At 39.2% G+C, this 15,459-nt stretch overlaps 2 protein-coding genes across 4 annotated transcripts in view; both read right to left on the bottom strand.

Moving 5' to 3' along the window:
- Exoc2 (exocyst complex component 2) overlaps positions 1 to 15,459 on the bottom strand; it is a 210,392-nt gene that overhangs the window by 95,903 nt on the left and 99,030 nt on the right. The gene's annotated exons all lie outside the window — the stretch shown is intronic.
- Positions 2,939 to 9,165, bottom strand: LOC141425711 (double homeobox protein B-like). Its single transcript, XM_074083001.1, has one exon. The coding sequence runs from the start codon at positions 8,452 to 8,454 to the stop codon at positions 7,381 to 7,383; it is 1,074 nt and encodes a 357-aa protein (XP_073939102.1). The 5' UTR covers positions 8,455 to 9,165; the 3' UTR covers positions 2,939 to 7,380.

The raw sequence follows: 15,459 nt of genomic DNA, 5'->3' as shown, positions 1-15,459 counted from the left end.
GTCCAGGACCTGATGGATTCTCTGCTGAATTCTATCAGATCTTTAAAGAAGAACTGATACCAACCCTCTTTAAACTGTTCCATGAAATAGAAAGGGAAGGAAAACTGCCTAACACATTTTATGAAGCCAGTATTACACTTATCCCAAAACCAGGCAGAGACCCCTCCAAAAAGGAGAACTATAGGCCAACCTCCTTAATGAACATTGACGCAAAAATCCTCAACAAAATAATGGCAAACTGAATTCAACAACACATGAAAAAGTTCATTCACCACAACCAAGTAGGATTCATCCCAGTAATGCAGGGGTGGTTCAACATATGAAAATCAATAAACGTAAAAAAACCACATTAACAGAAGCAAAGACAAAAACCACTTATCATCTCAATAGATGCAGAAAAAGCCTTTGATAAGATCCAACACCATTTCATGATAAAAGCTCTAAGAAAACTAGGAATAGAAGGAAAATACCTCAACATCATAAAAGCTATATATGACAAACCTACAGACAATATTATACTTAATGGAGAAAAACTGAAACCATTCCCTCTAAAATCAGGAACTAGACAAGGATGCCCACTATCTCCACTCCTATTCAACATGTACTGGAATTCCTAGCCAGAGCAATTAGGCAAGAAGAAGGAATAAAAGGAATACAAATAGGTAAAGAAACTGTCAAAATATCCCTATTTGCAGACGACATGATCCTATACCTAAAAGACCAAAAAAACTCTACTCAGAAGCTCCTAGACACCATCAATAGCTATAGCAAGGTAGCAGGATATAAAATCAACATAGAAAAATCATTACCATTTCTATACACTAATAATGAACAAACTGAGAAAGAATATATGAAAACGATTCCATTTACAATAGCCTCAAAAAAAATCAAATACCTAGGTGTAAACCTAACAAAGGATGTGAATGACCTCTACAAGGAAAACTATAAACTTCTGAAGAAAGAGATTGAGGAAGACTATAGAAAGTGGAGAGATCTCCCATGCTCATGGATTGGTAGAATCAACGAAGTAAAAATGTCTATATTCCCAAAAGTAATCTATTAATGTTTAATGCAATTCCCATCAAAATTCCAATGACATTCATTAAAGAGACTGAAAAAATCTACCGTTAAATTTATATGGAAACACAAGAGGCCACGAATAGCCAAGGCAATACTCAGTCAAAAGAACAATGCTGGAGGTATCACGATACCTGACTTCAAACTATATTACAAAGCACTAACAATAAAAACAGCATCGTAGTGGCACAAAAACAGACATGAAGATCAGTGGAACAGAATAGAGGACCCGGATATGAAGCCACACAACTGTAACCAACTTGTCTTTGACAAAGGTGCTAAAAATGTACAACGGAGAAAAGATAACCTCTTCAACTAAAACTGCTGGGAAAACTGGTTAGCAGTCTGCAAAAAACTGAAACTAGATCCATGTATATCACCCTATACCAATATTAACTCAAAATGGATCAAGGATCTTAATATCAGACCCCAAACTCTAACGTTGTACAGGAAAGAGTAGGAAAACTCTGGAATTAATAGGTATAGGCAAGAACTTTCTAAGTGGAACCCCAGCAGCACAGCAACTAAGAGATAGCATAGATAAATGGGACTTCATAAAACTTAAAAAGCTTCTACTCAACAAAAGAAATGGTCTCTAAACTGAAGAGACCACCCATAGAGTAGGAGAAAATATTTGCCAGCTACACATCAGACAAAGGACTGATAACCAGAATATATAGGGAACTTAAAAAACTAAATCCTCCCAAAACTAATGAACCAATAAAGAAATGGGCAAGTGAACTAAACAGAACTTTCTCAAAAGAAGAAATTCAAATGGCCAGAAAACACATGAAAAAATGCTCACCATCTCTAGCAATAAAGGAAATGCAAATTAAAACCACACTAAGATTCCACCTCACCCCTGTTAGAATAGCCATCATTAGCAACACCACCAACAACAGGTGTTGGCGAGGATGTGGGGAAAAAGGAACCCTCTTACACTGTTGGTGGGAATGTAAACTAGTACAACCACTCTGGAAAAAAATTTGGAGGCTACTTTAAAAGCTAAACATTGACCTACCATTTGATCCAGCAATACCACTCTTGGGGATATACCCAAAAGACGGTGACACAGGTTACTCCAGAGGCACCTGCACACCCATGTTTATTGCAGCACTATTCACAACAGCCAAGTTATGGAAACAGCCAAGATGCTCCACTACTGACAAATGGATCAAGAAAATGTGGTATCTATACATAATGGAATTTTATGCAGCCATGAAGAAGAACGAAATGTTATCATTCGCTGGTGTATGGAATTGGAGAACATCATTCTGAGTGAGGTTAGCCTGGCCCAAAAGATCAAAAATCGTATGTTCTCCCTCATATGCAGACATTAGATCAAGGGCAAACAGAACAAGGGAATTGAACTTTGATCACATGATAAAAGCGAGAGCATACAAGGGAGGTATGAGGATAGGTAAGACACCTAAAAAACTAGATAGCGTTTGTTGCCCCCAACACAGAGAAACAAAAGGAGATACTTTAAAGCAACTGAGGCCGATAGGAGAAGGGGACCAGGAACTACAGAAAAGTTTAGATCAAAAAGAATTAACCTAGAAGGTAACACACATGTACAGGAAATCAATGGGAATAAACTCCCTGTATAGCTATCCTTATCTCAACTAGCAAAAACCCTTGTTCCTTCCTATTATTGCTTATAGTCTCTCTTCAACAAAATTAGAGATAAGGGCAAAATAGTTTATGCCAGGTAGTGAGGGGGTATGGGGGAGAGCGAGGGGGTAGGGGGGCGAGGGAGGGGGTGGGGGAAGGGGGAAGAAATGACCCAAACATTGTATGTACATATGAATAAAATAAAAATTAAATAAATAAATAAATAAAAATCTTCTCTTTACCAAGCCAAAAAAAAAAACTGGCCCTTTTCCTTTACTTCCCTCTCCTGAATCTACTTTGTCCTATATATCTTGTATAGTTTCCAAATATTAAGCCAGGTAAATTATGACCTACTTAAGTATTTTATCTCCTAACACCAACTTTTAAAAAGACTCCTTTGTCACAACATGCCAAAGACCAAGTGCATAAGTGACCGCCCCCAGAAGTCAGCTAGGCTGCAGCCCTGTGCAGAAGGGACTATATTACAAGGCACAGATAGAAATCAAACTAAAGTCTCATATTGGTGCTGGCTACACTTGTGTTTTCTTTTTAAAATGACCTCTGGCATTCTGGGGTCCGCCGTGATAAACATTTAGAAAAGAAATGAATTTTTTTTTTAAATCTCCAGAAAATGAACTCCATAAAAGAACCATCCTAGTGTTGAAGCTCATTAGAACTTTAAAATAAAAATTATTTTATTAAAAGATTTAACATATGTATAGCAACACACTTTTATTGTCTTTTTAACTGTGGAAATACTTTTACACTTCCAAAGAAAATTCAAAATATCTGCTGACAGTTGCTGAATGGAGGTTGAAATTTAATCAAGCAAACAGGAAATCTACCTAACCCTTCATTAACTAAAAATAATATTTCAGTTATACTATGTAAATTACCTACAAAATTGTAGGTAAATTATAATAATACAATTCATGCACAAGTTTTATGAGCCGCAGCTGAAAATATCTTAAGGTCCTTGGAGAAAAAAAATTATTTATTTTAGCAAGTATTTAACAATAATCTGCTGAACGTTTGGAATAATTAAAGAGATTGAGCTTTTTGTTTGTTTGCAGTGCTGGGCATCAAACCCAGGGCCTTGTGCATGCTGGGCAAATGTTCTACCATTGAGCTACATCCACAGTTCCCAAAAGGTAGATATTTAGTACAGCCTTTATTTAATAGTTTTCTGTTTACAATATATCTATCATTGTAACTATTCTGAATAAACCATTCACAAGTGATATATCATCTCCAAGTTCTCAAAGAGAATTTGAGGTTTGTATAAATGTATTTCCTTCTGCTACGTGATTATTTTTAAGAATTCTTTGCCTACTTAAACTATGGTTCCTATTCTAAATGTCCCTTGTTGAGCCCCAATTCTGATGTCCTTTTGGGAAGTCCTAATGAAAGCATACATCTGAAAGAAGGGGAAGATTACTCTGAGTAAGCTAATGACTTTTCCCTTGAGTTACTACAAAGAGCCAGCATAAACCTGAAGAGTTAAAGTCAAGTCACTTTCAGAACAAAGAAAAGAACACCTTTGAAGACCACCTTTAAAAATCCTGTTTGAGAATGCCTGTAGGGGGTTAAGCAAAGGCTTTTCCTGGCAGGAAACCTGACTTCCTTCAATTTTGGACCTATTTCACAGGAATTTCAAAAGATGAATTCTTGCGAAGTGGTAAAAGCTTAACATGTACAGTGATTCTAGGCAGAGGACTGCTTTGAATATAGGGGACCAGAAGAAAATGGTCCAACTCTATTTAAATTGTTTAAATTTAATTTGATCACACTAAGGATAGGACGGCAGGCTCAGAAAGAAGGATGGCTAACTGGGGATGATGGCCAGCTATGTAGAAGGTGGGGGTGTGTGGGGGAATCCTGCTTTGGACCCTGGGGTTGTAACCTGAACAGCACTACCTGCTAGGGTTGCTGTATATTATTATTGCAAAAACTAGACTCTGGAAAAGGGCCTAAGGCAGTTCTCACAGGAATACCCGACCTCTGCTGCCAAATGCTTCAGCTACAAGAGTCTTTCTTGGAAAGGGGCAGCTTTGAAAATAGGACTGCTGTCTTTGATAATCTATCACCATTTTTGCTCATGAAATTTTCTCTGAAGACCACAGGACTAAACACAACTAACATTTCTCCCAAAACCACCAAAGTATTTTTAAAATTATATGTATATATTAATTAGAATGTCTAAGACTCATGCATAAAGGTGAACTTTACTTACAAAGACAGCAGGAATTCTTTTCCTGCTGGAAATATTTATAGTCCATGATAGAACAATAACGCCGCCATTTTATAAAACAGTGGCACCTCTTGGAAAATGGAACCATTTCCAGCAAACAGCCCATCCCTTTAACAAGGTTTCCCGTGCTCCCAGACAAGCCCCACCCAAGCTCCACCCCTATCAGGGACCCCAGCGCGCATGCGCCAACCCCTTACCCTCCCTCTTCTATAAAAACGCCATGCCTGGCCTGAACCTCTCTCTTCCTGTGCTACCTCGTACCTGCCATTAAGCCCTGCTCTTGGACGTGAGTTCTCTCGTGGGCTTTCTTTGTGAGCTGCGTTTTTTCCTAACAGTCTACCCATTTAAAATTGAGTTTTAGTTCACAAAACTGACTCAGATCTTAACTACTGTTCTGCCTGTGGGCTTACTTAAAAAAACAATTAAGATTGTTTCTCTTCTCCAGTGTTATTAGTTGTAGTACAATTATTAGAAGAACTTAAACACACTTTCCTTAGATTTTTTTTTTTTGAGGAAGTTCCTGACAGAAATCAGAATAAATCTTACTTTATTAATTTATTAGCAGTTACATTTTAAAAACTAATCTGATGGAAAGGCTATTATCAAAAAGTCCAAAGAAAGTAATTAAAAAAATCCAAAGCTTACAAGTGTTTGTAAGGATAGAGAAAAGTGAAGACTTGTACATAAAACAGTTGACTTTAATGCAACCTCTAAAAATATCAAAATATGTTATGGTGTTGCGGGGGTGGTACAATGAGCATATCACTGAAAACATGACTTTTTGGTTCATCACAGTTCAGTCAGATTCATGGGAAGGTGTTGGAGCAAGGTCAGCACAGAGACGCAGTTTTGGCAAGACATCACTTCTGCACTCATCTACACAGTGTGTGGTGGACAGCCTTACAGGCATCAGAGGCACAAGTGCCAGGTATCCCAGCATCAGTATTTGTTGCTAAAGTCACTCAGCAGAAGTCAGTGCTCCTCGTATGAGCTGGACCTTCAGTCATCACCTAGGGAATGAAAGCATACCTGCATATGTGCACACACGTGTACAGGCATGCTTCTGCGCACATCTCATGGCACAAAGTGACTGGAGAAGGCTCTGATATAATTGTTTGGCAGTGATGGGACCAGGCTTATTTTTATTTTTAAATAAAATCCCCTGAAGATTCTCATGGGCAGAGAAAATTCTCACATCGCTAATCACTTCTTCATACTTCCCACACATGTGGACCCAGTTCTCTCAGTTACAAACAAGTGAAATTAGTGAAGGGATTTTATATTTGCATCTGAAATAAACATCTTCAGCTACACAGTATTTAGATCTATGGTTCCATGTATTTTTGACTCCATGTATTTGTGATGTACAGATCTATGCAAATTGATCTGTATTTGCATCTATCTATATTACAACCATCTCTCTCCCCTGCCTACTCCTCTCCCCTCTCTCTGTCTCTAAATCTACATGTGTATGTACATCTACTTATCTAAGTCCACATGTTTATAAGCTTTTGGAGGGAAACAGGATTGAATTCTCTGGAAGAAAAAGGAATCTGAGCTTCTGCAGCAACAAGATTGCATCCAGTCGCTACAGAAAAAGATAGGTAGGGATTAGGCGCTGAAGCTATAGCTCTGTGGTACAGTGCTGCCTACCATGTGGGAGGCCTGGGTTTGAGCCTCAGCAGCACAGTTAATTAAAAAAAATTAATTAATTAAAGGTGGGGATTCGTGTCTTTTGAGAGATGCCAGGTCTACCAGTCTGGCAGTCACGTGAGTCAAATGTCCTTTCCATGTGCAAGGTGACCAGATGTCCCATTCTTTATTTTTTTTTCTTTCTTTTTTTCTGTTTTTTCAGATGTCCCATTCTTAAGTTGTATTGAAGAGATGGTAGGATATGCAAAAGGTTAGAAACATCCAGGCCTTAAGAATTATTGTGGGAAAGGCCTCTGTGGGCAGAGGACCAAGCTGAGACCTGTTAGGTCCAAGGTGGCAAAACCTGGAGCATCTGATTTCTGACGTGGGAGTTGCAGTGAGCCCATCCCTTCACTCTTTGACTCTTGAACTGGAAGGACCATGGATGAAGTTTTGTGTCTCACAAGATAGCCTAGATTGTGGGGCACTGAGTAGTTACTGCCCATCAAAGTGGAGACAAGTTCGAGGGGCTGAAACAAATACTCGGCCAACAGCTAGGGTCACGGTGAACGTTGCAGTGTATGGAGTAGAGCCTGATCATCTTCCCTATGGAGGGGGCTTGTTGGGGTCCTGGAAGGTTCAGCTCCTGTGATTGGAATTCAAGAAGGGTCTTCCTTTTACTGAGGCTCTGTGGATGACAGCAGCTGGTCTACAGGCTTGAGGCTTCTACATCAGGCTTATCTGGTTGGCAGGCTGGACAACATGGCAGTCGAAATGACGGTGCCTGCTGCTACCACGGATCTGTCTCACTGTGTCCCTTCACGAGGTTCCCATTCCTCAATCAGAGCCTGGCGGTCCTTCTCCCACCATTGCATTATATACGATACATCGAGGTGACCAGGATCCTCAGGCTGTTCCTTGTGCTCAGGATGAGGCAGAGAATGGTCCTTTAGCAGCGGGACTCCTGTGCCAGTGTGTTCTTTGTGACTTTGGCATTTTTCTTGGTATTGGTGCCAGAAAAGAGCCCGAGTGCTGGAGAGATCCTCTTGCGGAGCTGGCAGTTCTGGAGAGCATGTCATAAAAGTCAGAGAGGGGACAGGTTTCTCTCCAACTTGCCCAGCTTGTGTGGGCTGCGTGATCATGACACTTGGTTCTTGATTGTTCATGACATAGACTCTGTTGGGATCAAAAAAGACCAGGATCACAGGAGTTGGGAGAGGAGTAAGTACCTGTGGTTGGTTGCTACAGAAGGAACTGGAGGAAGGAAGATTTTGAGGCTGGTCTGGGAGAGCAGGCGGGTCCGATTGCTGCTGGCCAGTGGCCACATCTGGTCTTCCATTTGAGTCATCTGCTGTGAAATTCACAGGCTCCTTTGTGCTCTGCTCAGTGAACAGAGATCTTTGCTTCTGAAACCACATTTGAATTCTGGACTCCCGGATGCCTGTTTGTTTAGCCAGTTTCTTTCTGGTGGCAAGAGTAGGGAACGGGTTCTTCTCAAAGGCTTTAAGAAGGATTTCTCCTGATTTTAGAGGGAATGGTTTTAATTTTTCTCCGTTAAGTATAATGCTGGCTGTAGGTTTGTCATATATAGCTTTTATAATGTTGAGGAACTTTCCTTCTATTCCTAGTTTTCTTAGAGCTTTTATCATGAAATGATGTTGGATCTTATCAAAGGCTTTTTCTGCATCTATTGAGATGATCAAGTGGTTTTTGTCTTTGCTTCTGTTAATGTGGTTTATTACGTTTATTGATTTTCGTATGTTGAACCACCCCTGCATCCCTGGGATGACGCCTACCTGGTCGTGGTGAATAATCTTTTTGATGTGTTGCTGAATTCGGTTTGCCATTATTTTGTTGAGGATTTTTGCATCAATGTTCATTAAGGAGATTGGCCTATAGTTCTCCTTTTTGGAGGTGTCTTTGCCTGGTTTTGGGATAAGTGTAATACTGGCTTCATAAAATGTGTTTGGCAGTTTTCCTTCCCTTTCTATTTCATGGAACAGTTTAAGGAGGGTTGGTATCAGTTCTTCTTTAAAGGTCTGATAGAATTCAGCAGAGAATCCATCAGGTCCTGGACTTTTCTTTTTGGGGAGACTCTTGATTGCTGCTTCAATTTCATTTTGTGTTATAGGTCTATTCAGGTGATTAATTTCCTCTTTGTTCAGTTTTGGATGATCATATGTATCAGACAAGGATGCCCACTATCTCCACTCCTATTCAACATAGTACTGGAATTCCTAGCCAGAGCAATTAGGCAAGAAGAAGGAATAAAAGGAATACAAATAGGTAAAGAAACTGTCAAAATATCCCTATTTGCAGACGACATGATCCTATACCTTAAAGACCCAAATAACTCTACTCAGAAGCTTCTAGACATCATCAATAGCTATAGCAAGGTAGCAGGATATAAAATCAACATAGAAAAATCATTAGCATTTCTATACACTAACAATGAGCAAACGGAAAAAGAATGTATGAAAACAATTCCATTTACAATAGCCTCAAAAAAATCAAATACCTAGGTGTAAACCTAACAAAAGATGTGAAAGACCTCTACAAGGAAAACTATACACTTCTGAAGAAAGAGATTGAGGAAGACTATAGAAAGTGGAGAGATCTCCCATGCTCATGGATTGGTAGAATCAACATAGTAAAAATGTCGATACTCCCCAAAGTAATCTACATGTTTAATGCAATTCCCATCAAAATTCCAATGACATTCATTAAAGAGATTGAAAAATCTACTGTTAAATTTATATGGAAACACAAGAGGCCACGAATAGCCAAGGCAATACTCAGTCAAAAGAACAATGCAGGAGGTATCACAATACCTGACTTCAAACTATATTACAAAGCAATAACAATAAAAACAGCATGGTACTGGCACAAAAACAGACATGAAGACCAGTGGAACAGAATAGAGGATCCAGATATGAAGCCACACAACTATGAGCAACTTATCTTTGACAAAGGAGCTAAAAATATACGATGGAGAAATAGCAGCCTCTTCAACAAAAACTGCTGGGAAAACTGGTTAGCAGTCTGCAAAAAACTGAAATCAGATCCATGTATATCACCTTATACCAAGATTAACTCAAAATGGATCAAGGATCTTAATATCAGACCCCAAACTCTTAAGTTGATACAAGAAAGAGTAGGAAATTCTCTGGAGTTAGTAGGTATAGGTAAGAACTTTCTCAATGAAACCCCAGCAGCACAGCAACTAAGAGATAGCATAGATAAATGGGACCTCATAAAACTAAAAAGCTTCTGTTCATCAAAAGAAATGGTCTCTAAACTGAAGAGAACACCCACAGAGTGGGAGAAAATATTTGCCAACTATACATCAGACAAAGGACTGATAACCAGAATATATAGGGAACTTAAAAAACTAAATTCTCCCAAAACTAATGAACCAATAAAGAAATGGGCATGTGAACTAAACAGAACTTTCTCAAAAGAAGAAATTCAAATGGCCAGAAAACACATGAAAAAATGCTCACCATCTCTAGCAATAAAGGAAATGCAAATTAAAACCACACTAAGATTCCACCTCACCCCTGTTAGAATAGCCATCATCAGCAACACCACCAACAACAGGTGTTGGCGAGGATGCGGGGAAAAAGGAACCCTCTTACACTGTTGGTGGGAATGTAGACTAGTACAACCACTCTGGAAAAAAATTTGGAGGCTACTTAAAAAGCTGGACATCGATCTACCATTTGATCCAGCAATACCACTCTTGGGGATATACCCAAAAGACTGTTACTCCAGAGGCACCTGCACATCCATGTTTATTGCGGCACTATTCATAATAGCCAAGTTATGGAAACAGCCAAGATGCCCCACCACTGACGAATGGATTAAGAAAATGTGGTATCTATACACAATGGAATTTTATGCAGCCATGAAGAAGAACGAAATGTTATCATTCGCTGGTAAATGGATGGAATTGGAGAACATCATTCTGAGTGAGGTTAGCCTGGCCCAAAAGACCAAAAATCGTATGTTCTCCCTCATATGTGGACATTAGATCAAGGGCAAACACAACAAGGGGATTGGACTATGAGCACATGATAAAAGCGAGAGCACACAAGGGAGGGGTGAGGATAGGTAAGACACCTAAAAAACTAGCTAGCATTTGTTGCCCTTAATGCAGAGAAACTAAAGCAGATACCTTAAAGCAACTGAGGCCAATAGGAAAAGGGGACCAGGAACTAGAGAAAAGGTTAGATCAAAAAGAATTAACCTAGAAGGTAACACCCACGCACAGGAAATCAATGTGAGTCAATGCCCTGTATAGCTATCCTTATCTCAACCAGCAAAAACCCTTGTTCCTTCCTATTATTGCTTATACTCTCTCTACAACAAAATTAGAGATAAGGGCAAAATAGTTTCTGCTGGGTATTGAGGGGGGGGGAGCGGGAGGGGGTGGAGTGGGTGGTAAGGGAGGGGGTGGGGGCAGGGGGGAGAAATGAACCAAGCCTTGTATGCACATATGAATAATAAAAGAAAAATAAAAAAAAATTAAAAAAAAAAAAAGAAAGATTTCTCCTTGAGTTCTGGTGAGGAGCACCTGGTGTTGTCTGGCTTTTTGTGGTAAGTATTCTTGAGTGCGAGACTGAGACTGGCTGTGCTCCTGGTTTTGACATTTTTCTAAGGAGTGTTTAAATTCTATTTTTCTCTGTAGTGATCTTCGTCTTTTAAACCAATTCTTAATTTTAGATGCTGGAATGCCAAGTTGCTTGCCCAGTTGTTCTTTGGTAGATTTATTAGGGTGAGGGTTGTGTTCAAACCATGCCAGGAGGGTCTCCTTTTGGCTTTGGTTATAAAACATCCTATGTTGTCTGGCTGCTTTTGTAGTGTAAACCATCCTGCCTTCCGGGCTTCTTTTGTAGTTTTTTTTTTTTTGAAGAGAACTCTGGTAGAACCAGCCAGATGGGATCCCAGTCACAGCACCAAAAATGTCACCAGAAAGTTTAGTGCTGGTGGAGACCTCAGTTCTTGCATCGGGAGAGAGAATTGAGGCAAGGTGCGAAACGATAGTCAAAATGCCTCAGGTCACTTTGGGAGCTGGGGGAATGCAGGACACTTTCCTTAGATTTATTTTTTTTTTTTCATTTTTCTTTTATTATTCATATGTGCATACAAGGCTTGGTTTATTTCTCCCCCCTGCCCCCACCCCCTCCCTTACCACCCACTCCACCCCCTCCCGCTCCCCCCCTCAATACCCAGCAGAAACTATTTTGCCCTTATCTCTAATTTTGTTGTAGAGAGAGTATAAGCAATAATAGGAAGGAACAAGGGGTTTTGCTGGTTGAGATAAAGATAGCTATACAGGGCATTGACTCACATTGATTTCCTGTGCGTGGGTGTTACCTTCTAGGTTAATTCTTTTTGATCTAACCTTTTGTCTAGTACCTGGTCCCCTTTTCCTATTGGCCTCAGTTGCTTTAAGGTATCTGCTTTAGTTTCTCTGCATTAAGGGCAACAAATGCTAGCTAGTTTTTTAGGTGTCTTACCTATCCTCACCCCTCCCTGTGTGCTCTCGCTTTTATCATGTGCTCATAGTCCAATCCCCTTGATGTGTTTGCCCTTGATCTAATGTCCACATATGAGGGAGAACATACAATTTTTGGTTTTTTGAGCCAGGCTAACCTCACTCAGAATGATGTTCTCCAATTCCATCCATTTAAAAGGCAACAAGCTTTCATGTTGAAACTAGGTTCCTCAGAATACCCAAAAAAAAGGCAATGTAGCTTTACAACAAAATCTTTTATAACACTGTCTTTTGAGGACAAACCATTTCTAAGCAATTTCTGCTAGATGGAATAGTAACCCCTTTTCAAATGGTGGCACCTTCCATAGGCAGCTACAATCATTTGAAGGAAACCAGCAAATGTCATGAGCAAGCAAGTACCCTACCACTGAGAAGAGGGGTCAGATCAAGCCACAGAAGTGCATCAGCTGAGTTGCTAAGTCTTCTCTTTCCACATTGCCCCAGTAAGTTCTTGCAGCCTGGTGGAGGTGCAGGGGAGGGTGTTGGGTGGGGAAGAGACAGGAGACCTTCCAGGCAATTCCTTAATATTTCCTGGAGTCTCTCCTAGGACACTGAATACTTTCTCATTTGCCTTCATCTTATCAATTTATTGACTCTCATAATTAATATATGACTTTAGAGGTTACTAATTATTAGGTTTACGCAAAATTTTCTTAATAGAATTCACCCATGAACAGAAAACAGCATCAAAAGTAACAGAAATTAGAAGCTGCTCATCTAGCTTTGAAAGTTTAAGGTACAGCTCATTATGAGCTGCCAAACGTCAGACAGGTTAACCTGACAGATAAATGCATTGACATCACATTCAGAAATCCTGTCTGATGAAACATCTGGAAGTCTGATGAAACAGAGAGGTGCTGCATAGCCTGTTGTGAGGGAGCACAGGCTGGTAAGATGGGGGAACTCTGTACATCTACTAGTTCTGCCCCTGCTCTGGATATGAAGAGCTAGCATCTGTCACCTGGCTTCTGAGACACCTTCCTCACATACAAAAATGAATCTGAAGTTATTTCTTAAACTAGACAACTTCCCATGTTTCTACCATATCTAAAACATCACAATTATGAGAGGATGTTCAATACAAAGTCCAAGTGATATTTAGGGGACCTTCTTCCATGTCCTGTATATAATTAAGGCAATCATAAATCATCTGCTATGAGTCTATCATCAACAACAGTGGTAGAGTACATAAAAGAAAAATTGAGTTTATTTCCAGGAAACTTATAATTAAAGCAAATATTTTCTATAAACATACTCACAAATACATACATGTACACCAAATATATTACCTGCATAAATATATCTATTAAAAGATATCTATTAAATGAAATGTCTAAATGCAAACTGGCATTTCATTCTAGGAAGCACATATTCTACCTACATCTATGTTACATTTATCATTTGCCTTTGCATGAGTATCAGTTAAAAAGTGATGGCAATTGGAAAGACAGCAGAGAAAATTAAAGTGCTTCTACTACATTAGAAAGTTAACTGAATGTCTAATATTAAGACATTATCGGCAATATTTCAAGGGTAGACAATGGAGTTTTCATGGCATTTTTTCAAAGTATTTATCTCTGAAAATTATATGCTGAATTAATTATGAATGAAATGATGTGACCCACTTCAAAATAGTACAGAATGAAAGAGGAGGACTAAACAGAAAAGGTAAAGAAAAGATAAGATTAGCTATTACCTGAAGCTAAGGTAAGTACACAGGAAGCTATTATATTGTCCTTTTTACTTTTGGCAGGTGGGGATACAGGTCAGTGGTAGAGTACTTGCCTAGCACTTGCAAGGCCCTGATTTTGGTACCTAAGGAGTGTGGGGTGGGGGCAGGAAGATTCTCCAAAATTAAATAAAAAATGCTCCTAAACTGAGCTCAAAAGACTGCATGAATCTTCCAAAGAGCTCCTGTGTAATAGGTTATCTACATTTTATTTATATCAGTAGTAATTACTAATGATTTTAAAAAGGACATAGTTAAACATGTTCAGAATATCAAAGAAAAAAAATGAAAATGTAACCTATAAAATTTGACTTTTGAGGGCTGGGCACGGTGGCACACACCTGTGGTCCTAGCTACTTGGGAGGTAGAGGACAGAATATTATACTCTGCAGCTATACCTAGACCTGACTAATGTGAGACCCTGTCTAAATACAAACTGAAAGCAAAGAGCCTGGGGGCATGGCTTAAGTACTTGTCTAGTAAGGCAAGGCCCTGAGTTCAAACCCCAGTACAGCCAAAAAAAACCTTTTCTTGACTAATGAATTTAGGATATTTACATTGTATTGTCTTGACACCTGTAGAGAAAATACAATGAGCTGTAAAATACAATGTTTTACTTTCAAGTAAAAGAAGTTACTTTAGGTAAAGCTTACTCCTAATGAACCAGTCTCTTTCATACATATTCTCTTTACTATTTTGCAAGGTATGAGCAAGTTCTATAGCAAGCAGCTCAGAGAGTAAGAAAAAACTAACAGCTCCCTTTATACATAAGCTTTTGTCACTTTTTTTTTTCAGAAATACCAATTTTAAGCACCTTGAGACAAATACATATAGCAAGCCATAAAATCAACATGGCAAGTAAGCTTTCTCCTTATCTTCAAGAAAAACTTCAGACCTTTGGTGATGGAATATTGGTTACCAGACATTTCAATAAAACACATGAAATCTGTAGGGATTCTGCCAATATCAAGCAATCTGGGTCTGGCAGAATGGCTCAAAACAGTAAGACTGCCTGCCTAGCAAGTGTGAGGCCCCTGATTCAAAACCCCAGGAAAAAAAAAAAAAAAAGGAGTATATTGCTTTCCCAAAATGTTATCCAGACATATTGCTGGCAGAGTGGCTCAAGCAATAAGAGCACCTGCCTAGCAAGCGTGAGGCCCTGCGTCCAAACCCCAGTGCTGCCAAGAAAAAAAGAAAAAGAAAGAAATCTGTACATTGTTTCTTCATAAATCACAGATACACACACACTCACACACATCCTAGAAATTCAAATATTTTCATATGTATTCAGGTTGTTTCTAATAAACCTAGGTAGGAAAACTCTTTGTCAGACCATGAGTCAGTCCCATGTGCATCTGGTGAACAGTCACTGTATTTATCACCATCTTTGGTGAAGAGATGAGGCACTTATAGGGGGTCCGGAGTATTTCTCAAGGCCAGTCTATAGCGCTGACAGTTGTCATGAGGTTCAATTGAGGCATCACATCATCTAGAAAACCTTGTACTTCCGCCAACCAGACTTGGTACTCCTATAATAGGATTTTATCAAATCCTGTACTCACCACTTCACAAGCTTTTTTCACAATTATAATTAAG

The sequence above is a fragment of the Castor canadensis genome, chromosome 8 (assembly GCF_047511655.1).
Source record: "Castor canadensis chromosome 8, mCasCan1.hap1v2, whole genome shotgun sequence".
In the NCBI taxonomy this organism is placed as follows: domain Eukaryota; kingdom Metazoa; phylum Chordata; class Mammalia; order Rodentia; family Castoridae; genus Castor; species Castor canadensis.
The sequence above is the reverse complement of the archived record's forward strand: the minus strand, read 5'-3'. Positions and strand labels throughout refer to the sequence as shown.

Excerpts from the sequence above, each read along its gene's own strand:
- LOC141425711 (XM_074083001.1), bottom strand. The coding sequence starts at position 8,454 with ATGAACATTGATGCAAAAATCCTCAACAAAATAATGGCAAACCGAATT.